The sequence below is a fragment of the Boleophthalmus pectinirostris genome, unplaced genomic scaffold (genome assembly GCF_026225935.1).
Source record: "Boleophthalmus pectinirostris isolate CB_2022bp ecotype Guang Dong unplaced genomic scaffold, ASM2622593v1 HiC_scaffold_4, whole genome shotgun sequence".
NCBI lineage: Eukaryota > Metazoa > Chordata > Actinopteri > Gobiiformes > Gobiidae > Boleophthalmus > Boleophthalmus pectinirostris.
This window is the reverse complement of record NW_026571353.1, coordinates 11,260,224-11,284,129: the sequence shown is the minus strand read 5'-3', so window position 1 is coordinate 11,284,129 and position 23,906 is coordinate 11,260,224. Positions and strand designations below refer to the sequence as shown.

At 42.6% G+C, this 23,906-nt stretch overlaps 2 protein-coding genes across 4 annotated transcripts in view; both read right to left on the bottom strand.

The window, feature by feature from the left end:
* Positions 1-3,690, bottom strand: part of LOC110163298 (sarcoplasmic/endoplasmic reticulum calcium ATPase 2-like) — a 40,156-nt gene extending 36,466 nt beyond the window's left edge. For both annotated transcript variants that reach the window (XM_055162104.1, XM_020928227.2), the window contains exons 1-3: positions 3,181-3,690; positions 406-423; positions 249-331 (exon numbers count right to left, since the gene is read on the bottom strand). In XM_055162104.1, coding sequence (XP_055018079.1) covers positions 249-331; positions 406-423; positions 3,181-3,298 — 219 coding nt within the window. In that variant the 5' untranslated portion in view covers positions 3,299-3,690. The remainder of the gene's footprint in view (positions 1-248; positions 332-405; positions 424-3,180) is intronic.
* A 1,362-nt stretch (positions 3,691-5,052) lies between these two features.
* On the bottom strand, positions 5,053-23,729 carry ift81 (intraflagellar transport 81 homolog). 2 transcript variants are annotated; one of them, XM_020928360.2, is made up of 18 exons: positions 23,365-23,729; positions 23,084-23,187; positions 22,830-23,010; positions 22,646-22,735; positions 22,353-22,418; positions 21,955-22,065; positions 21,277-21,361; positions 20,637-20,800; positions 20,341-20,436; positions 19,689-19,829; positions 12,497-12,646; positions 10,504-10,632; positions 9,899-9,988; positions 9,107-9,193; positions 8,963-9,034; positions 6,344-6,429; positions 5,730-5,775; positions 5,053-5,637 (listed from the first exon to the last, which is right to left on the bottom strand). In XM_020928360.2, the coding sequence occupies exons 1-18, from the start codon at positions 23,506-23,508 to the stop codon at positions 5,455-5,457; spliced, it is 2,025 nt and encodes a 674-aa protein (XP_020784019.2). In that variant the 5' UTR covers positions 23,509-23,729; the 3' UTR covers positions 5,053-5,454. The 2 variants fall into 2 exon arrangements, with proteins under 2 accessions (XP_020784019.2, XP_055018095.1); XM_055162120.1 differs by lacking the exons at positions 5,053-5,637; positions 5,730-5,775; positions 6,344-6,429 and adding an exon at positions 8,616-8,721.
* Between the last annotated feature and the right edge of the window lie 177 nt (positions 23,730-23,906).

The following is a 23,906-nucleotide window of genomic DNA, read 5'->3' as shown; positions in this document are numbered from 1 at the left end:
GTTTGTGAGTCTGTAGTGAACATAAAATTCTAAAGGAGATAGCCAATAAACAGCATGAGTGACTTTCAGGGTTTTAGCAAATCAAAAAAGCTGTCTATTTGCATATAAAAAGTGTGAAATTATCAGCACTGAAAACCTAGGTGTGGAGGCTGATTTATTGCAAAAGAGACTACAGTGTATTAAAAATCAAAGTCTTTATGGCGTCACATCTATGCACATTGTAATACACATTGAAAGAATATACTTACAAAAGATATGCAAGCAGCCAATAGCAGAATCCGTACAAGCAAGTCTTCAAACTGTTCAAGGACGAGCTCCCATAAAGATTTCCCTGAAGAGGATAGAGCCGGTAAATGACCAAATACACAAGATAATGATAATGATAATCTAACTGTCAAGACTTACCCTCTTCTGCCGGTAATTCTGCGTAGGCACGAGTAGAGACAGGAAAAACACAGAAAAAGACAAAATGAGACATGTGCGTGAATCATTTAAAATACCGTTCCTGTTTCCTGAAAATGAACACACAGGGAGAGGATGAAAACCACAAATCAATGGTTTGCGGAATTGATAGCCAACTTAATATATATGCCGTTTACTGATAATGTTGTAATTTTTTTCATTTTCAAACCACAAATCAATGGTGTGTAGATTTGATAGCCAACTTTATCTAGTTTACTTAAGCTGTTGTGAAATTTTGCCAGCATTATTGTTCACTTTACAACAACATTCTAGACAGGCCATAGTTTAAAGGTGCACTGTGTAACTTTTTGGTTGGGGGTCTGTCACCTGCTTGTTTCTATGGATATGCCATTGCTCTGCCTGGAATGTTCTACAGTATGATATTAAACAGCTCGACCTTATATTTATTCAATTACAGGTGGATTTATAGCTCAAAAATAACTAGAAAAACAGGCATTCTGACTGTGAGCAGGGTTGCCTCTGTACAGATAAAAAAAAGTTTAATACCATACTGTGAAACATTCCAGACAACCAATAACATCTCCATGGAGCAAAACATTTGATGGACCCTCCACTACACCTTTAAAATTGTGGTGGAGGTATGTCAGAATTCTATGGTGGAATAGGCTATTGAACTGTCAGACTGCAGATTTGTTGTTTTGAGCTTCAACATCTTTTCTGTCAGTGTCAGCAGATATAAATAAAAGGGAAATACTTTTATCACAGCTTCAGAAAGTGGTGCCATTATTCAACTCCAATAGCGTAATTGTTTTCAAATGAACGGGGTTTAACGCTGCATATGATTAATCTGGGAAGTTTAGAGAGCCAATCCCTGACAAATAATGACAAGGTTACACATTTATGAGTTTTCAGTTTCGTTTCATTGGAACCTATTACATCATCTGATTGTACAATAGGAATGTAATAGTATTTCTAATGGCTTCTCGTGTTACAGTTATGATTGTTTCTTTTCGTAGAGTGATCAGAAATAATGAATTTGTTGCCATTTTTTGGTTTTTGAAGAAAATTATATTATAACAGGCATTGGGATTGGCATCATAGGAACACACATAACCATTGAGATTTAAGTGTCCCTATATTTGTATGGCAAAGTCCAGTAGAAGCTGAGGTCAAAGAGTGTGGCAGTGGAGTGATCATGGCCTGTGTGACCTCTCAGGTGTTATTAATATAAAAACAGCTGTTTAAGCCTGGGACAAGAGAGATTAAGCTGTAAGAGTAGTGTTACTCTGTTATACTATGCTCTCTGTCAAATGCCTGTCTGGTCTCCAGGCACTGAGGTCGCCCTGTTACCACCAGGATGTCCAATTGTAAACTATGTTAGGTAACAGCCAACAAGGGGACTGTGAGGTGACACTTATCAAGAGGAACGTGTTACTCTATTAGACACTGGTGCAATGTTTCCTAATCTCCATTGAGAAAATTCTAAGTGAAACAGCAGAGGACAAGTGTGCACAGGAATCCTGGCACTGACGTTTCTGCTCAGGTGTATATACTTTTAACTGAAACTGTTATGTTGCTGGAATCATGCAGACACTCTGAAGAGGCTTTGGGGTGTTGTGAAGACCATGAGGGACCTTACTGTTCTATTGTCCCATTAACAGCCTTAGTTAAGACAAAGTCATGATTGTTGCCTTTGTCAGAGCGGCAGTGCAGTTTAGTGGTTGTTTAAGGGTTTTAGCTTCCTACTTTTTTCCCCAATTCAATAGACAGTGCTGGGAAGTAACTGAATACATGTACCAAAAATATGTATTGTATTTCGGCAGTTACCCTTTAATTTTGGTGGTATTCACAATACTATTTCTTTAATCAAAGGAATGCATTACGGTATTTGATAACGTAATTTAGGCTTCAAAATGCACCACTTTCAGTATTCTGTAACTAAATACATATTCAAAGTATTCAATACACTGTCAGTAGGACATTGTGTTAAATCACTGTGACAACAAGCCTAAATTTAATCATTCTAAAACTCATGGATATCCTTCCAACATGAAGGCTGAGAGCTCAATACCCGCTCGTGCCAATGTCCTTGAGCAAGACACTTCACACAACTTGTGTATCTAGAGTGAATGAATCGGGACTATAGTAGAGCTTTGAGAGCTTTGGTGTGATAAAAATGTAAAGCAAACGCATTTCTATTGTCATCATTTCAAACTGTTAATGTATTGTCTGCAGAAGACGTTAATCCTCCAAGACGTTTAGAAGTCTCAAGACTGTAATGGCCATTAAAATGTGCATGGTCCTTTTGTGTGCACAACTCTCTCAATGTTAAACGTGTAGCAGCCGTGCCAGAATAAAAACACGTGCTTTGGGTAATGATTAAGCTGTTTCTGTGTAGAACGTGGGATCCCTGCTCTGACGTCAGCCAGGTGACTGTCCACAGCCAGTCACAGAGGGTGACTTTTTGCTCACATCCACCTCCACGCGCACACGAGCCATGACAAGACACATTTACAGAACTTGCTTGAATGATAGTGTAGTGCTCTGCCTGGGTTTCTAAGAGACCAGGTTTGGATTATTTAGCTCTTGTTCCAATGAGAGATTTACAGTGGAGAAAGATTCTAATACAAACATGCCTCTGGTCTTATGTAAACACTATGCAACACTGTCGACCTGCTGCTCCTCTGATTAAGACAAGACAAGAGGGTCTTTATTTTACTGTAAACTCTCTATTCAAAACATAAATAAGTGTCATACCATTCAGGCCCCATTTCTCCTTTTGTCGCTTCACCTCCTCCAGAGAAAGTCCTGTGCTTTCATTGACGCAGAAATAACTGTAAACTTCTTCCACACTCTTCGTGTGTGCGTTCTCCATGGCGAACGGGCAGACGGCTGCTTCCCACACAACGTTATCCAAAAACCAACAACCTCCGCTGTCTTAAATCAATCAATACTGTATGGGGTTTCAGAGTTTGCCAACTGAGGGCTGTGCATTCACTCAACCTGCTTTCGATGAATACAACCTACAGACAAATATACGTCCCTCTGCCACCCGCTGGATTTCAAAGAGAAAAAGGCGTTAATGGTCCGCTTTTTTGCGTCCAAAAATGGAGGGGAAGAGTCTGCGGCAGAGTCCCGAGCGTAGGACCGCATTCACCCGGTGCCGTGGCCTGCCTCACCGTGGCGCAGCTGCTCTCTGTGGCTCAACACGGCTCTGGCAGTGTGGCTTATCAAAGCTCGGTGCTCTCCCTCTTCCCTGCTCTGAATGTGGACTCACACCATTGGTCGAGCTGCGTCAGATACGTTCAAACTGTGGAGACGCCAAATATACAGGAAGTCAACCGGCTTCTCGCTCCCCAGCTGTACAGTGGACCTCGAGCTTGTAATAATAATTAATACTAAATGAGAGCCAACTTCCATTAAAAAGGAAAAACTATAATAAAACACAACCTGCTCTTATAAACGTTTATTTTTAGTTTTTGAAAAGTGTAGTATCACTGTGCCCATCCAAAAACTGTTCACGGGCTACATTTGTCTACTTTATTCTTGAGACAGTTCTTAGTGTTTACATGTACACTGTGCAACTTTTCTGGTAGATGATATGCCATGTGCTTGTTGTCTCCCCGTACAAGTTTCGCTTCTCTATGGTTGTTATAGCAGTTTCAGGCTTTTTAAATTTTCACATAAGAAAGACCTGCTTACAGTCAAAGCAAATAATAGCCCATCACAAATGCCCAGAGGCCTTTATAAATAAGCATATTATTCCACTGTACTGAATTATGATCCTATTGTATAATATAACCCACTTCTAATAACCAGAACAGCCTTCAACACATGTAGCTACCCACGCCCACATATCTCCCTGACTGCAGGCATCCCATTACAAAAGCCCCATGTCTTATTCTATTACTACCTCATTTACACTTACTAGAAGGGCCCCTGTTTTTACACAGTATGGGTGAGCTCATGTACTAAATAAAGCACAAAATGGAGATTGAATTGTCTCTGAAATATCATAGAAGAAAATGCAATCTATGAAAAAGAAACAGAATGATCAATGAGACCTGACTGGAAGTGTGACTTTGAAGTAAATAACTTCATCTCCATAACAAAAGTAAAAGTTATGGGTTGGTAGAGGCCACAGGGTCAATACCCGCCCCCCTGGCCCTCACTGTAGAGAATCTTTGTTAGATTCTTCATAGGACAGACACGGATCATCTGTTAACACAATGCTGCTCGAAGAAGCATAAGGTGACTGACATAATGACATGGCTCTAGCTACATCAAGTTGTTTTCACAATGTTCACCCGATCCTTTTGGCACAAGACCTGCTAATATAGTCTGTCAGCACTGGGTTAAATTTATGTGAGGGTGAAAAGGTCAAACTCAACTGAAGATGTAGTTAAAATCTATATGGAAGCACACAATATATTCAAGAGTCAATAAGTGTAGTGCATTTAAGTAAGTGTGTCACAGTTGAAGAAAATCCAGATATAAGCCAACAATATTCAATTTAATAGCAAAATAAAAACAAGCTACATTTTTAGTAAGTAACATACCAAAACAGTGTTGAGATTATATAGTTTTTAAGTTTAAGTACATCATAAGTTAATCATATGATCTCCAAAATTGATATGATGATCTCTCCAAGGTCAAAGGGTCTGTTGCCAGAAATAGTTGACTGCCACCTGACCGTAAGAGCTCCACTTTGTAATCTGTTATCTTTGAACACTTTGCCTGAAAGTGTGTCTTTAAAGATGTGTCAAAACCACATGTCCAGTGGGTTATTGAAAAAAAATGTTTAGCAACACCTCCAAGAAACCAACCTAGACCAATTTAAAGAAGTGGGAGCATTGACAAAGAGATAAAAATATCTGCCTTTCTTTACCTTAAAGTTTGTCATGTATTAATGGTGATTTTTGAAAGAAAAGAGTCTCCTAAAATCTCAAAATGAAATGGCAAAATGTATGTATCTATAAATAAAAACTGAAGTGACCATATTTGATTGTAGTGTGCGTGAACAATCTAAGTTTACAATACAAGCCTGTCCTCTCCTCCTTCTTGAATGACCTTGCCAATAGATGCCTGGTTTTGAGCCTTAATGAAGCACTGTTTTTTACATTCTATCAGTAACTCCAGATCCTTCCACATCTTCATCTGCTCCATGTTGTGGCTGTGGTTTTCTCGTATCATCTTCTGCTTTTCACGCAATTTCTGTAGTTCAAAGAAAAAGTAACAATAATATACAGTAGCATTTCTATAGCCACATGGGCCAAAAATTGATTATATAGTTGGGGTTTATTTACCTTTCCAAGTAGCTCCTGCTCTGAGATGTTTTTCAAGTACATTTCCCTTTAAAATAAATGAGAAAGATACTATATGGATTAAATTGTCGATCACAGTGTTTCTCTTCTCACTCATTAGAGACAATACTATTGACTGATTCATTGCAGGCAAGTATACTTTCAAACTCAGTTAAGCAGTATTTCTAACTACAGTATGATCTATATTGGTCAATGGAACGCACAGATACATTACCAATAACCCTGAAAATTATGAAGCTGATGATTAGATTTTTTGTGTTGTATACATTTTAGGTAAAATTATGCATATGGTAATTTTGTAAGAGGACATTTACATTTTTTAATACTTTCCAAGGATGTAGGTGGTTGGAAATGATTTGATTTAGATATTTTTATTTACGGTTCCCTTTACATAACAAGCAATCTTACTTGAGTAAATATTTGGCTCCTCTGCTCATCTTCACTTAAACACTCCTAACTTGTGTTGTGGTTTTAACATCATAACACATAAGATGGATGATAAGGACTACAGTTAGAGTCAGACATGTAACTGACTGATGTAATTTGACCCTCGAGTGTGGCAGTGTCCCGGGAGCAGATGTTAAGCCTGAGCTCACCTGACCGTCTTCTTCCTCTCCTGTGGGTCTGAGGACACGTAGGCCTTCACCTCATCGGCCGCCCGCTGAATTTGCATCTCAATGATCTGCAGAAGACACAAACACAGCGGGTGAAGTGGGTAAAGGAGAGGGTCATTTACCATTCAGACTACTTCCCAAAATGGCATGCATTTTGCATCTTCCATTTAAATGTAGAAACATGCATATTATTATCTAGTCCCCCACAAATCAGATTCATTAAAGGACGGGTCACATGACATTTGGTCCTGAATTCAAATTAGCAATGTATTTTAAAGGTGCTCCATGTAACTTTTCTTTTAGACAGTCCATGACAAGCTTGATTCAATGGGGAGGTTATTGCTTTGCTGGGACTATTCCACAGTATGACATGGACATATGGCATGTGTCACCATCAGGCCAAGTTACAGGTTAGATTTTAGCTGCAAGAATGGATGTTTTCAGTTGTTCTACTGGGGGACTTCAACGCCCACGTGGGCAACAATAGTGACACTTGGAGAGGGGTGATCGGGAGGAACGGCCTCCCCGATCTGAACCCGAGCGGTGTTTTGTTATTGGACTTCTGTGCTAGTCACAGTTTGTCCATAACAAACACCATGTTCGAGCACAAGGGTGTCCATAAGTGCACGTGGCACCAGGACACCCTAGGTCGGAGGTCGATGATCGACTTTGTCGTCGTGTCATCTGATCTCCGGCCGTGTGTCTTGGACACTCGGGTGAAGAGAGGGGCTGAGCTGTCAACCGATCACCACCTGGTTGTGAGTTGGATCCGCTGGCAGAGAAGGAAGCCGGAAAGACCTGGCAGGCCCAAGCGTATTGTGAGGGTCTGTTGGGAACGTCTGGCAGAGCCCTCTGTCAGGGGGATCTTCAACTCACACCTCCGGAAGGACTTCTCCCAGATTCCGGGGAGGCTGGAGACATGGAGTCCGAGTGGGCTATGTTCTCAGCCTCCATTGTCAATGCGGCCACTCGTAGCTGTGGGCGTAAGGTCTGTGGTGCCTGTAGCGGCGGCAATCCCCGAACCCGGTGGTGGACACCGGAAGTAAGGGATGCCGTCAGGCTGAAGAAGGAGTCCTATCGGGCCTTGTTGGCTCATGGGACTCCTGAGGCAGCTGACGGGTACCGGCAGGCCAAGCGTGCTGCAGCCCGTGCGGTCGCGGAGGCAAAAACTCGGAGCTGGGAGGAGTTCGGGGAGGCCATGGAGGAGGACTATCGGACGGCCTCAAAGAAATTCTGGCAAACCATCCGGCGCCTCAGGAGGGGGAAGCAGTTCTTCACCAACACTGTTTACAGTGCGGGGGGAGAGCTGTTGACCTCAACTGGGGATGTTGTCCGGGGGTGGAAGGAAGGCTGAGACCTCCTCGGAAGTCACTGCAAGCTGGAGGCTCCTGGATGGTGGTGTCTCTGTCCACTCGTGCCGGGCAGTAAGTCAGACCTGTGTCCCAGGGTGCATGTCTGGACTCCACCAGGGGTCTGCCCTGTTGGGTCACACCGGTGTCTGTTCAGTTGTGTTTATGGACAGAATTTCTAGGCGCCAGTCAGGGGTCGGAGGGGGTCCGGTTTGGGGACCACAGGATCTCATCTCTGCTGTTCGCAGATGATGTTGTCCTGTTGGCTCCATCAAACCAGGACCTGCAATGTGCACTGGGGCGGTTTGCAGTGTGAAGCGGCTGGGATGAAGATCAGCTCCTCCAAATCCGAGGCCATGGTTCTCGACCGGAAAAAGGTGGCTTGCCCTCTCCGGGTGGGTGGAGAGTCCTTGCCTCAAGTGGAGGAGTTCAAGTATCTCGGGGTTCACGAGTGAGGGGAGGATGGAGCGTGAGATTGACAGGCGGATCGGTGCAGCGTCGGCAGTGATGCGGTCGCTGTATCGGACCGTTGTGGTGAAGAGAGAGCTGAGTCGAAAGGTGAAGCTCTCGATTTACCGGTCAGTCTTCGTTCCTACTCTCACCTATGGTCATGAGCTCTGGGTAATGACCGAAAGGACAAGATCGTGGATACAAGCGCTCGAAATGAGTTTCCTCCGCAGGGTGGCTGGGCGCTCCCTTAGAGATAGCGTGAGGAGCTCAGTCACACGGGAGGAGCTCAGAGTAGAGCCGCTGCTCCTCCACGTTGAGAGGAGCCAGTTGAGGTGGCTCGGGCATCTGTTTCGGATGCCTCCTGGACGCCTCCCTCGGGAGGTGTTCTGAGCATGTCCCACTGGGAGGAGGCCACGGGGAAGACCCAGGACACACTGGAGGGACTATGTCTCTCGGCTGGTCTGGGAACGTCTCGGGGTCCCCCCGGAGGAGCTGGAGGAAGTGTGTGTGGAGAGGGAAGTCTGGGAGGCCCTCCTCAGACTATTGCCCCCGCGACCCGACCTTGGATAAGCGGAAGAAAATGGATGGATGGATGGATGGAACAATAAAACCACCAATAATGGAATAACTCTAAGATAAATGTAATGTCATAACAAGTTACACAATGCACTGAACTATACTTCTAAAATCGTTTCACTCTCTACAGTACTGCATGTTTGTGTTGTGGATCTGGAGTGCCATGTAACTTTAGGAAGAGAAAATCGAAAAGATCCTAAAATAGTTCCAGATCTAATCAGTATACCTGGGACTGGCTGTTGAGATAATGGTAGCGGTTCTCATCTTGCGCCGTCTCCTCTTTCAGCACTTTAACATCCTGAAGTGAAAATGAAAGCTCACAGAGATAGAAACATAGAATCATATAATATTTGACTGTCTTTATCTATACCTGCTCCAGCTTTGAACAGTTGCTCTCGAGACCAGCAGCAGTGCGTTCATACTGGGCCTTCTTGTCCTCGTACTCCTGCCGTACCTTCTGCTCATAGAAACATATACAAACGTTTCTGTAGTGTGTCTATTTTGAGAAGTTACTAAGTTAATAAATATTGATATAGCAAAACACATTTTTTGTTTAAAATAATTGTAATGTGTGCCCATCACTTATAGGCAGACAGAATCAACCTTCAAATCTGGATAAGTCATCATTCAAGTTCTATATGTCAAAAAGAAATCCTTGTAAGACTCTTATCGTTCTTTTACATAGCAAAGACACACAGCTGGTGTTCAAACAGCCACTTAAAAAGTCTATTTATGTCTCCATACTGCGGCTCTTCGTCAGGAGACATTGCACCAGTGAGACGGATTCTGGGAACATGTGTAGGAAAAAGTAATCCTCCCGTTTAGCCCAATGCAGTAAGGGGCTTTCCCATAGCGAATTGTATTTATGGACCATCTAAATTATTCTTAATGAGCTATAAATACATCTCAGCAGGTTTGCAACCACAGTAAATCACCGCTCCACTTAATCATTGACTGATAGTTTATGATAAGACAGGACTGTTAAGATTTTATGCCTGTATATGTACATGGCAAACAGGGCTATTTAAAATCATAAAATCGTATCATCTGCATTTCTGTTAATCAAGATTTTGCTAATGTCACTTTAAAATAGCTTAAATCAGAGCATACATATTTGTAGACATTTGTTGTAAGGGTACTGTGTATTAGTTGAGGTACATACGTGGCTTTGCTCTCTCAGTGATCTCAGCTCTTTTATGAGTGGAGACAAAGCTTCCTTTTTTTCAGCAATCATGTAGTTTAATTTCTTCACCTGTAAAAAGAATATAATGAGTCTGACAGTTAAATACAACAAATCACAATAAAGAGGGAAAAAAAAGTTAAAGTTAGGTGTTTTACAGGCCTTGGCTGTGGTGGTATGACCCATTCATCTATCTTCGCTTATCCAAGGCCGGATAATACAATGATATTAGTTATATTGTATTTTATTGATTATGTATGCTAAATAATATATATAATATGCCTATTGTTTTGGATGCGAGCAAAATACATTTTGTGCAATAGTTCAACCTCAGACCTCTTTTATTACATTTCTGATGGACTGCCATAATACTGTGTGAATATTGTCATTAGGACAAATAATGAGTTAATCATTTTTGTCCACCTTCATTTAAAAAAAAAAAAAAAGAAAAAAAAAAAGATACATGTACATTCTTTAGTGAGTTTGTAGTCAGTTTCTTGACTTGTATGTCTGTATGCGCCAGCCCTTTGATCAACTGTATACCCCACCAAAAACCCATAATTAATAAAAGGAGATAATGAAATCACCATTTCTGACATGTCGTCCAGTGTTCTGCCTTTCTTCTCATCCAGTTCACTTTTAATGGCAGACACTCGCTCCAGTTCTTCTTGTGTGTTGCTGTAGCCAGCAATCCCCCTTTCAGCTTCTACAGTTTCCTTGAGACAAAGAAATTTGCTGTTTTAATGTATAAATGTATATTTTTCCTGATGCATCAACATTAAAGGTGCACTGTGTAAAATTATGCAACCTCCTTGTCTCCATAGAGCTGTTATTGCATTGCCTTGACTGTCTCACAGTATAGTGTTGTTGATCTTATCTATCTCCATGGAGACAAGCAGGCGCCGCCATCAGGCAAGTTTACAGGTCAGATCTGTAGAGAGGTGACATCGCTGACGGTAAGAATTTTTTTCATTTTATTTATGAGCCCCACCAGTGCCACCACAAGCAGAAAACGTACACAGTGAACCTAAACACTAGACTTTTGTAGGGTCCACCAATACGAATTTGTACTATGATACAAATACAAATTAACTCCATATTAAATCTTAATAGCGTGGTCTGAAAAGGAGGAGCAGATGCAGCCTCAGAAATAGCAGCTTGTCCACTCTGCGTCACTCCACCGAGCAGTGCGTCAGGTGCAGGGGCAGCACAGAGGTGTCAAGTCATTTCCAGGAAGCTTTTAGCACTTCTCTGCTAACACACAGCTGGCACAAATTGGCAGGCCAAATGAAACATATCTTATTAGAAAGGAGAAGTGAGGGAATAAATAGTTGTTTCTGAAGTGTAAGGAACCATAGTAGAGTTGTCCTGGGTATTCTACATGAAGATAAGAAATTACAACTAAGTTTAGATAAGGACAATGTATCAGGCTATTGACAGTTCTATAGTTTGTTGGCAGTACTATGACAACTAGGGTGTTTTTTCTTTTCTTGAATTATTTTCCACAGTGGTGATTAGATGGTAAAATTATTACTTTGTTCTAATCTAAGAGCTATTGCACCTGTGCCTGCTATATAATTGTAATCGAAGGCAACAAAGGATCACTGTTATAATTTTGAAATTTTAAATTGAAATATTCATCTGAAACAACTCAAACAAATCTAACTTCCGCACTAGAAAACTGTGATGCCCAATAGGAGCTGACGTCACCATAAAACATCATCACTACAAAGTTGCAAAGTTGTCAACACCTTCTGCGCATCACTCTAGTGAGTTGCTGTGGGCCATTTTTAATCCAATTAATACTAAAATTACTGCATGGAGCTGCAGAACCCTTCACATATCACCAATTAAGAAAATAAAATTGGAGGACAAAGTAAGAGCAGTGGGTGTATATTGATAGCTGGGAGTTTGAGTCAATGGGAGTTGATGGCCTCTTGAAAATAACTAATTAAAGATTGCTCAAACATTCCCGAATCACTCCAAATACAATTTCGAGTGAGTAAATGATGAAGGGGAAATGACTATAACACGTTAAGTTGATTTGCATAATAGGTCCGCTCTCAAGGAACTGTATGGAAGATCTTTATTCCAAATTCCATAAACGTGACCTAACTGTGTAACCAGACATGAGGTTGACATGTTCAAATCAAATATAGCCCTTACAATTGTAACGATGATTTACTCTTAATTACAAAAGTTGTCTAAAGAATTATCCAATCATGAGTCTTTCATTTGGGTTGCCAGTTTCAAGACTAAAATCCAATAGGTTTAAATCTAAAAGGACTCTTTCTTATTGGAATCTTCACTACATAAAAGCCAGAATCTGCAGCCTCTGCTGCTGCGGGATAAGCTGTCCATTAACCAAAAACATGTCCTCTGTTCTATCTGTGGGTACAGGTTCAGTTGCAATTATAGCAGTAGGTTATAGTATAGTACTTTTTTTTAAGTGAACGTTAAAACAAACACACACAAAAAAGAATGAAAGCTACATACAGTTCCTTTAACATACATGAAAAACTCACTCCACCCTAATGTCAACAGAGTAAGGCTGTCTTCAGTGTATGCAGAATGGCTTACCAGTCTCTTCTGGACAGCCTCGTGTTCTTTTGTCAGAATGTCCTCTGTCCGCTGCAGGACTCCATACTCTGTCTGTATCTCTGCCAACTCCTTCTGCCGCATCTTGTATTGGGTTCCTTTGCTGCGCAGCCTTGTCACCAGCCTTTGCATCTGAAGGCCAACACAAACAGAGATGTTACAAAATCACTAATCACAGTCTGTATTGATTACACTTTTAGTAGGTCTGCTGGACATGTGAATTAATAACAATACAGAACAACTGGCCCCTGTCTATTGATCCTGTCAAAACCAGAAAATAATTCATCTATACTTCAATATACTAAGAGATTGGTTGTTGCTTGTCCACTCACTTTTCTTGTTCACTTTTCTACTTGCCTCTTAGTTTAGCTGGACTTGTGTGTTATTGGAAAATCATGTGTTTTTATATCATCCTTTTATATTTTCCACTCTACTTTCCACAAGGCAAATAAGCTACTTAATTTCACCCATAGGAAGTGAAACAAATCTAAAATGTGTTCAATGCTGTGTGATGAAATGTTATTGCAGACAGCTGAGTCGCTATAAAAAGCCCTGGGACAAAATGAAGTTTAAAATCTGTGGTGGGATTAAAGGGGAAGCCTGGTGGCAATGGTATTCGTGCCAGAGAGGTTCACAGCCAGAGACAGGTTCACAGCCAGCATCAAACTTCAAACAACAACATGTGGTGGAGAAACTTTAAGTGGATACCTGCTCCTCCCCGCCCTGAACCTGCTCTGGTCTACTGGGACACAGCTCATAGACAATAAAGAGAAGCTATAAATGAATCCAGCACTAGAGAACTGGTCCAGAAATGGCAGAGAGGGGGAGAGTGAAGCTCCAAATGTGCACGTCTATTCTTTTGTGTATTTTGGGATACCAAGGGCAAACAGAGAGGGGCATTAACACAGACAGTAGTGCAATTGTGGTCTAGGCAGGAGGTTCAGTAGTAGGCTACTATTGGACAGGGGTTGCAGGAATAGAAATTTTCTGTAATAATAATAAAAAAAAATGTATTACCATCACATTTTTCAAAAGATTTTTCTCCCCTTCCACAAGTTTTGCAATGTGTCTGAAACTTGTCAGGTCTCAGTGACTTCCTTCCTTCTAGTACTCTTTTAAGTGACTGTTCATCTTTGCTCTACGATGCTTCTGTGTTGTTTGACACTACACTGTTATTTGTTTTGTGACATCATCATGTGTGCTCAAACACAAATATAACAGCATGTGACCTGTTTCGAGTGTGTATCTCCTTATCTCTATTCTTGTTTAGGGATGGTATGATATTGATTTTTTTTTTTAGCCAATACTGTTATCCAATATATTTGTCTTCCTGCTGTGGTGATGACTAATATTTACTGATACTGACATTTTATTTACATTGTTCTACTAAATTTCACAAATTGTAAACAACAAACAAAAAAAAAAAAAACACAATGTATTTATTTGAAATATTAAAAAATAAGTTGCATAACAATATATAACCTTTTTATCCAGTCTATAGGTTTTATGTATGATAATGACTTTTATTATAGCTGCAAAGTGTTGGTGCCAAGTGTACATGTAAACTTAGTGGCTGACTAGTCATGATGTTCTAGTTCAAGCGTTAATGCTTGACTCATTGCTACACAAAGACTTTCTCAAAATGTTTCACAAACTAACACAACCAAATGCAACTGGAAAATGTGTTAATTTACTGACCGTTTCAGGCTAGACTTTTAATGGGATTACCCGTTCATTCTTTAAATGTTGCTTTTCCTCAATCTTTCGTTTATCTTGTCTCATGAAAATGTCAATATCCAATTTAGCTGAAACATTGGAGTAAAGTGCTCTCCATTTGCCACAATGATACCAGTTAGGAGCCACTGATAACAGGTCATGTGCTTATCCAAAACACATTGTCTGTCTGTAGGCCATTGACTTGGGTATCTAGTCTCTTGTGGTCATCTTTAAGACCAGGCATATGAATTTCCTGAACATAAACAATATATGTTAATCAATGCAATCAATAGTCAGATTTCTTCTTCCAAAGTCTGAACCACAGGCTTTGGCTGACAGAGCGCTGACTGTATTGTAGACCAGCGCTTCTCAAACTATGATGCATGTACCTTCCACCTTGGATAGCTCTCAGTATGTGGGTTTCCCTAATTTTGAGTCAATTTTATCCACTTTTTGTACTCTGGATAGTATCTTGTTTAAAAGTAGAGTGGAAATGATAGACAGAATTAGGTTTTGCCCTAGATTAAACCTGGAATAGTCATCTTATATAGTTAATTTAGATCTGGTGGTATCCGGGTGGAACTTAGAAAAGTGAGAGTCAATGCTGTAGACCTCTCCATTAAAAAGACCCAAACTCATGACTAACAATTAGAAATGACTGAATCTTAATATTGATTCATCCATCCATCCATCCATTTTCGTCCGCTTATCCGGGGCCGGGTCGCGGGGGCAGCAGCCTAAGCAGGGACTCCCAGACTTCCTTCACCCCAGACACGTCCTCCAGCTCCTCCGGGGGGACCCCGAGGCGTTCCCAGGCCAGCCGAGAGACATAGTCCCTCCAGCGTGTCCTGGGTCTTCCCCGTGGCCTCCTCCCGGTGGGACATGCCCGGAACACCTCCCGAGGGAGGCGCCCAGGAGGCATCCGGAACAGATGCCCGAGCCACCTCAACTGGCTCCTCTCGACGTGGAGGAGCAGCGGCTCTACTCCGAGCTCCTCCCGTGTGACTGAGCTCCTCACCCTATCTCTAAGGGAGCGCCCAGCCACCCTGCGGAGGAAACTCATTTCGAGCGCTTGTATCCGTGATCTCGTCCTTTCGGTCACTACCCAGAGCTCATGACCATAGGTGAGAGTAGGAACGAAGACTGACCGGTAAATCGAGAGCTTTGCCTTTCGACTCAGCTCCCTCTTCACCACAACGGTCCGATACAGCGACCGCATCACTGCCGAAGCTGCACCGATCCGCCTGTCAATCTCACGTTCCGTCCTTCCCTCACTCGTGAACAAGACCCCGAGATACTTGAACTCCTCCACTTGAGGCAAAGACTCTCCACCCACCCGGAGAGGGCAAGCCACCTTTTTCCGGTCGAGAACCATGGCCTCGGACTTGGAAGAGCTGATCTTCATCCCAGCCGCTTCACACTCGGCTGCAAACCGCCCCAGTGCACACTGCAGGTCCTGGCTCGATGAAGCCAACAGAACAACATCGTCCGCAAACAGCAGAGATGAAATCCTGTGGTCCCCAAACCGGACCCCCTCCGGCCCCTGACTGCGCCTAGAAATTCTGTCCATAAATACAATGAACAGAACCGGTGACAAAGGGCAGCCCTGGCGGAGTCCAACATGCACCGGGAACAGGTCTGACTTACTGCCGGCAATGCGAACACAGCTCCTGCTCCGGTCATACAGGGACCGGACAGCCCTTAGCAAAGGGCCCCGGACCCCATACTCCCAGAGCACCCCCCACAGGACACCACGAGGGACACGGTCGAATGCCTTCTCCAGATCCACAAAACACATGTGGACTGGTTGGGCAAACTCCCATGAACCCTCGAGCACCCGATGGAGAGTGTAGAGCTGGTCCAGTGTTCCACGGCCAGGACGAAAACCACACTGCTCCTCCTGAATCCGAGGTTTGACTATCGGCCGAATTCTCCTCTCCAGTACCCTGGCATAGACCTTACCGGGGAGACTGAGGAGTGTGATCCCCCTATAGTTGGAACACACCCTCCGGTCCCCCTTCTTATACAGAGGGACCACCACCCCGGTTTGCCAGTCCAGAGGTACTGTCCCCGACCGCCACGCGATGTTGAAGAGGCGTGTCAGCCAAGACAGCCCCACAACATCCAGAGACTTAAGGTACTCAGGACGGATCTCATCCAACCCCGGAGCCTTGCCACCAAGGAGCTTTCCAACCACCTCAGTGACTTCAGCCAGGGTGATGGATGAGTCCGCCTCCGAGTCCCCAGCCTCGGCCTCCTCCTCGGAGGACGTGACGGTGGGATTGAGGAGATCCTCAAAGTATTCCTTCCACCGCCGGACAACGTCCCCAGTCGAGGTCAGCAGCTCTCCCCCCGCACTGTAAACAGTGTTGGTGTGAAGAACTGCTTTCCCCTCCTGAGGCGCCGGACGGTTTGCCAGAATCTCTTTGAGGCCGTCCGATAGTCCTTCTCCATGGCCTCCCCGAAACTCCTCCCAGCTCCGAGTTTTTGCCTCCGCGACCACACGGGCTGCAGCACGCTTGGCCCGCCGGTACCCGTCAGCTGCCTCAGGAGTCCCCCGAGCCAGCAAGGCCCGATAGGACTCCTTCTTCAGCTTGACAGCATCCCTTACTTCCGGTGTCCACCACCGGGTTCTGGGGTTGCCGCCGCGACAGGCACCACAGACCTTACGCCCACAGCTCCGAGCAGCTGCATTGACAATAGAGGCCGAGAATGAAGCCCACTCGGACTCCATATCTCCAGCCTCCCCCGGAATCCGGGAGAAGTCCTCCCGGAGGTGCGAGTTGAAGGTCCCTCTGACAGAGGGCTCCGCCAGACGTTCCCAACAGACCCTCACTACACGCTTGGGCCTGCCAGGTCTTTCCGGCTTCCTCCTCCGCCAGCGAACCCATCTCACAACCAGGTGGTGATCAGTTGACAGCTCAGCCCCTCTCTTCACCCGAGTGTCCAAGACACGCGGCCGGAGATCAGATGACACGACGACAAAGTCGATCATCGACCTCCGGCCTAGGGCGTCCTGGTGCCACGTGCACTTATGGACACCCTTGTGCTCGAACATGGTGTTCGTTATGGACAAACTGTGACTAGCACAGAAGTCCAATAACAAAACACCGCTCGGGTTCAGATCAGGGAGGCCGTTCCTCCCAATCACCCCTCTCCAAGTGTCACTGTCGTTGCCCACGTGGGCGTTGAAGTCCCCCAGGAGAACAACGGAGTCCCGGGTCGGTGCACTGTCTAGTGCCCCTCCCAAGGACTCCAAGAAGGCCGGGTACTCTGCACTGCTGTTCGGCCCGTAGGCCGACACCACAGTGAGAGACCTGTCCCCGACCGAAGGCGCAGGGACGCGACCCTCTCGTTCACCGGGGTGAACTCCAACACACAGCGACTGAGCTGTGGGGCAATGAGCAGGCCCACACCAGCCCGCCGCCGCTCCCCGCGGCCAACGCCAGAGAAATGGAGAGTCCAGCCCCTCTCAAGGAGTTGGGTTCCAGAGCCCAAACTGTGCGTGGAGGTGAGGCCGACTATATCTAGTCGGTAACGCTCAACCTCCCGCACAAGCTCAGGCTCCTTCCCCCCCAGCGAGGTGACATTCCATGTCCCCAGAGCTAGTCTCCATGTCCAGAGATCTGGTCGCCGAGGCCCCCGCCGTCGACTGCCGCCCAGATCTCTCTGCACCGGCCCCATATGGATCCTCCCGCGGGTGGTGGGCCCACGTGAGGACGGCCCCACGTCGCTCCTTCGGGCTGAGCCCGGCCGAATATTGATTCAAATTGGATTAATTGTCCAGCCTTAATTCTGAATATAATAGTTTTGCAAAAGGGGTCTGATACAGTGGTGTCAGGTTTCGTGCAGTGACGTCCACATGCAGTCATCTGTGAGTGAGAGCCTACAGTTGGTGGGTGGCATGTGGTGACACATAGCTAGCAGAATGGAAAATATCACAGATAAAGTGATCGTCTCCTCTTTGGCCGTGACTGAGGAGTTTGATAAGCTGCCTTCACTAAACATTTTCCATGTACTCCATTGAAGTACTGTCTCTGTCCTAACAAACAGTCCAATTCCATTCTACCCTATAGCCAAGTTATACTGCACAAATAAGGACACTGCATGAGCTAAGAGCCAAGGATATACCACCTTCACTCAAAAGAAGGACAATGACACTGGAAATATTTTATACATGGAGCACCACCTATGTGCAGAAGAGCAGCCCATAACTAATTATCCATTGGAGGTGATATGATTTGAATGATTGGACCATACCCTAAAGCAGAGATGGGCAGATGTTTTTAAACTTCATCCAAATAAAAAAGTTCCTGTTTTCATATAAAAGTGATTTTGTAGAAGTATAAAATGTACACAATTGAGTCAGACTTTCCATTTTATGCTAATACTGTACTGTCCACATCCTGTCTTAAAACCTGGAAACCTCTTTGTCATGATAAAAATAGTTAGGTAGTTGGTTTTACAACATGAGCCTGCAGAGTCTGATTACACAAAAGATTAGAGAGAAGTCCATCTTTCTAAGCGTGTGTCTGATATTGTTCCTCGTCCTGTACTTTCTCTGTTGTGATCTAATTTTAGACTTGTATGGGAACGAGGGGGAGAGACGAAGAAGGATAAGTAACTTTGGGTTGCGAGCTTGCCTGTGTTTGGATAAGAACAGAAATAGAATCTTGTGTTGTCACGGCTTTGAAAATTCGTCTGTGCACACGTTTCTGAAGTTGACTCGGGGGTTATCTCAACTGTTCAGAATTGGCTTGTTTATTTACTGGCCATTGACAAAGGGTTATATATATGCATTAGGCTGTTGTGAGTGTTGGACGGACAGCAATATCACTAGATAGGTGTGAGGCTTAGCGGACACATGAGTTCCTTTCACTCATCCACTTTATCATGACTTTATCTGAATTAGCTGCTTGTGTGAACACAAGCCACTCTGTTTCCTCACTTTGGGATGGCCTGGTCTGAAAACTCATTGGGGTGTCATTAGTCATCTATGAACAATTACAGGAGGAGAAAGTAGAAATAGGCAATTATTTTTTCCCCCGAGGACCCTATTAGGCATGTAGCGGAGGGCCAGAACAACACGATCAATGGTGTAGCAAATGCTCATAAGCACATTTCTGTAAAACACGGGCTTCTGTAATCTGTTATTACGAACAATGTATGCCAGATAATTTGTATGAATTAAATCTTCAATACTGCAAAACCATCTGCCCATTTAAATGCATTGTGATCAAATCATCACACTAATTGCCCTCATGTTATTTCAACATTGTTTTGGCTAATTTCTGGTGTAAAAAGGCAACAAAACTTTGCTTTGTACCAGTACTTTGTTATATCTTGGGCTTTTAAGATACTCAAGCTTATAAAGTGGGGTATTTTTTAATAAAAGGTGTCTGCCCAACAATACTAACCAATCTAGGACTTGAATTCATTATTAGTCTATTTAGTTTACCTCTTCAGTTTTGACCATGCCGTCTCCATCTGCTCCATGGTCGCCTCTCTGATTGAGCTCTTTCTCTGCATTGGAGAGCTCCTCCCTTGCCTCCTGCAGCTCCTCGGCTTTAGCCTCTTTCTTTCGGATGATTATGGAGGCCTGAGTAATCACAACAAAAGAGAAAGACAGCATAGTTTATGTCTATATATACTGAATATTGTAAATGGCAAGTTAAAGAAGCTCTCCAAGAAGAAGTCTACACAACTGTAGACCAGACCTGTAGACATTTTGTCCATTGTAGACTGCACTATTGGATATTATAATCATAATATTTTACTGATAAGCCCTGCCTCTTCAGAGGCTTCAGTGGCATTTCACTACAACAAGCAGCAGATGTCAATTTATGTGTTGTATTGTATGTTGTATTGTTGAAACGACATGGAACATTTTAACCCTATGTGTATGACCTAGATGTGTCAGTGTTTTGTAAGTACAGTACTGTGGTTTAGTGCAATTAGAACAATTTTCAGGACAATGCAGGATTACTCAAACATGCATGAATCAATCAAAATACAACCTTGAGTAAAATAATGATAATGGAACACAATTATAACACGTTTAAAAGTTCATAAAAGCCACTTTCATATATCACATTAAGATATGTGTTTACCTGTTGCCTATATAGAGTCAATTTGTCATCCATTGGGTCATTTCTCATCATCCTCTTCTCTATTAACTGGTTTATTTTTGAATCAACATCTTTAATCTGTAAAAAGAAGAACACACTGTAACATTTGGTTGAAGATTCATAATGGTAATTTTGCTATAACCTAGAACAAAACATATGACATCTTTGTGTAGCTCAATGTTTTGTGTAATGTGCATTGTCCCTGACAAATAAATGTGCATTGTCCCTGACAAATAAACAAATAAACATAAACTAAACTAATAGTCATGTAATTTTACCTTGTCCTCTAGCTCCTGAACATCTGCTTGGCCCATGGCAGGTTCTGATGCTACTTTCTGAAGAAACTGCACTGTTCTCCGCATGCTGTCAAGCTCCTTAGGTAATTTTTCCAAAACCATATAGGAGTTTATCTTGATCTCCTCTTCAAGTCTCTTCATTAGGCCTATATGGACAATCAAATTAAACAAAAAAAAACAAAAAAAAAACAAGTTTAGTTTTAGGGAAAACTGGCAGCATAAGACAACATGCTTTTAAAGTCAAACCAATTTAAGTGATGTCATCTGCTTTGTTTTTGGTCAACGCTATTGCAGCTCTTATGTAATCATCACAGTTGTGTCATGAATCCATTTGAACACTTTATAAACCAGGAGATACTATGATAATTGCCTTTAATCTTGTAGACTGTCCCATGTGATCCATTTTAGGAACTGTAAATGTGTAAATCCCTTCTTGGAGCCTCAGAGAAATAAGGGGAGTAATTTCACATCAGACAGGCTCCATTATTGGACTTCAAAGATGTGTATTTAAATAGAGCATTTGAGCAGATCAGAAGCTTTTAACAGGATACTCCCCATCGCTCAGTTTGATCCTTTGTACTTTTCCTACCTGCAGTAACATGTGTACCATGGCATTACTCACTTTCTGGACTGGCATCAGCCGAAGCCTGTCGCAAATCCTTCAACTGCTGCTGGGACCTCTGGAGTCTCTGTTCGGCCTGGAAAAGCTATAAGGCAAAATATGATCAAATATTACAGATGTTTACAGCTAGTAAATACATAAAATAGAATCACAGGTAGTTTTGGTAAGTTTGCTGCAACTAACATTTATTTTAGTAGTCATCTAGTTAGAGATTTTTTTTTTCAATTAGTCGATTAGCTAAATAATTAATTCTATTTGCTATGTTATATTATATATTGAGATCAGTCATACTGGTAATAATGGATTCTTTAACACGGCTGTTGATATTGTGTACCTTCCAACTGGCAAAGACACCATGTCTGTCCTGATTCAGTCAGGACTGTTCTGAAGATAAGATAGGCATCACTAAACCCATACAGCTAGACAGCCTATATTAACTTTGCCTCTTAAAAAGATGTTATAATGTTTAGTCTCTATACAACCTCATTACAAACATAAATTACACTGCAACATTCCTCTTCACTCCACACCCTGATAAGAACACAGCCACAAGTTAAAAAATTATGACTTATATTATGCAATAATTGTATGAGAACAAAGCACTGTTATAATTCTGAATAACAGATTACTAGTATATTATTTAAACCGTTATAACTTTAAACAATAAACTACAATCACCTGATTCTTCTGCTCTTGTTTCTGATGAGCCAGTTCCTCCTCCCTCTCCTTCTCCACTCTCAGCTGCCTGGCTTGCTCCAGCATCCTCTGATGGTTGGACACTGACTCCACCTGGTGGCACATAGAAGAAGATCAACCTCATTCCTTGGACATCTGAAATAGCTAGACACACATCTCTAACAGCAGACTCAGATTTCATCTTTTCACAAGAGCTTAGAGCAAAGACCTATCAAATCAGCACCTCATTAGACAGCACTCTTAGCACCTCAAAGCTTATGTAGTCTAATAAAGAAGGTGGGAACACATGTCCAAGGTCCTGTTTTCATTCCTATTACTCCATTGTTAAGGTGTAAATCCCAAAACACTTTGAGGCATCACAAGAAGCAAAGGCCTCTTACCCTCTTCTTCAGCCTTTCCACACGCTTAATCAGCTGGTCTTTCTCTTCCTCCATTGCACTGATGTCCTGCTCAAGAAAAAATATATAAAAAGTCAGGACTCACTGGTTATTTGCTGAAAAAGATAAAACATTGTAAACAACATGAAAATATGGGTCAATATTACATTTAATAACTTTTACTTTGTACAGTGTTACAGCTGCTATATTTTAACCATCACTTTAGGAGATCAACACTCCAAAGCCATTTCATCTGTCTTAAAAACAGTATCTAGAATCTTAAATGTGTTTTATACCCTTCTAATCTCAGCTGTAGAAAACCCGGATGTCCTCAGCTGCTCGCACTCCTTGTGATAGGTCTTAAAACCTTCCACCAGTTCTTCATACTGTAAACATACAAATGAGTTTCAAAACAGTTTCTGCTTTCAAGTGTACGTGTTTTATGGCAGGTCCTGTTTGTAACAATTAACTCTGACAAACCTGGTGATAAGTCTCATTGATGACATCGTCCTGCAAGAATTCAGCTGGTATCTCCAATTTAACAAGAAATCGGGCCAAATAGGCACGTTTCTTCAGCTCAGGGACCTTCTGCAGTAACCAAAAGAGGATGGGGTGGACCACTTGTTTACTGCCCGTAACCAAGCCCTGTCTGAATCTGCTTCTATGAGAATGATGACACACAGGCTGTTATTTATACAATAATAAGAATAACATTAATGGTCATAAATTCTTACACATCAGATAGGTTTCCTGGTGGCTTGTATTTAAGCATCCCCAGAAGCGCACACATCCTTTTGGTTGTCTGTTCTGGCATTTCTTCACGGATGTCCATAGCATGCTGCAGGTAAAATACCAAAAATAGGCCATGTCTGTAAACTGACTTGCCACATATAATTAGTTACAGTAATAAAACATGATTATTAACATTATGTCAGCTACAGGTTTTACTAACACATGACGTTTCTATCCAATTTGTCTAAACAATTTCACTTTACAACTCATCAAAATAGTTTACCTTTGGGTCTATTTCAGCCAAAACATCATTTAAAATCTGTAGCAGTTGCATTGGCTCGATCGAATCAAATGTGATGAGGTTCAAGTTTTTCTTGAATGGCTCCCTGTTTAGCTGGTCAACGATGAACTTAAGTTGTTCACTCATTTTGTCACGATATGTCCACTCCAAAAAGATAGCTAGCCCAACTCACCCCTGATCTCCACGATCTAGCAAACCCTGTATTGGATAAAACAGCTATCTTGTTTGAGAGCAGATCGTTCGAAGAATTGCATGCTACATATATTAGCCTAAACATAAAGATTGATCAAGCACTGACGTTTTTCAGCGAACGAAGCTAACGGAGCTAATGTTCCCATGGAAACGGAGAAGCCTGTAACCGGAAGAAGTTTGTTTGGATCATGGACGCTTCCCTGCTTCCATGATTTGGACTATTTCTATGGGATACTTTAATAATTTCGTTAAATTGAATTCTTTAAAACCGAAACATAAGATACATATGTCTGGTAAATTAGGCAAAATGCAAATATAAAACCCACCAAAAA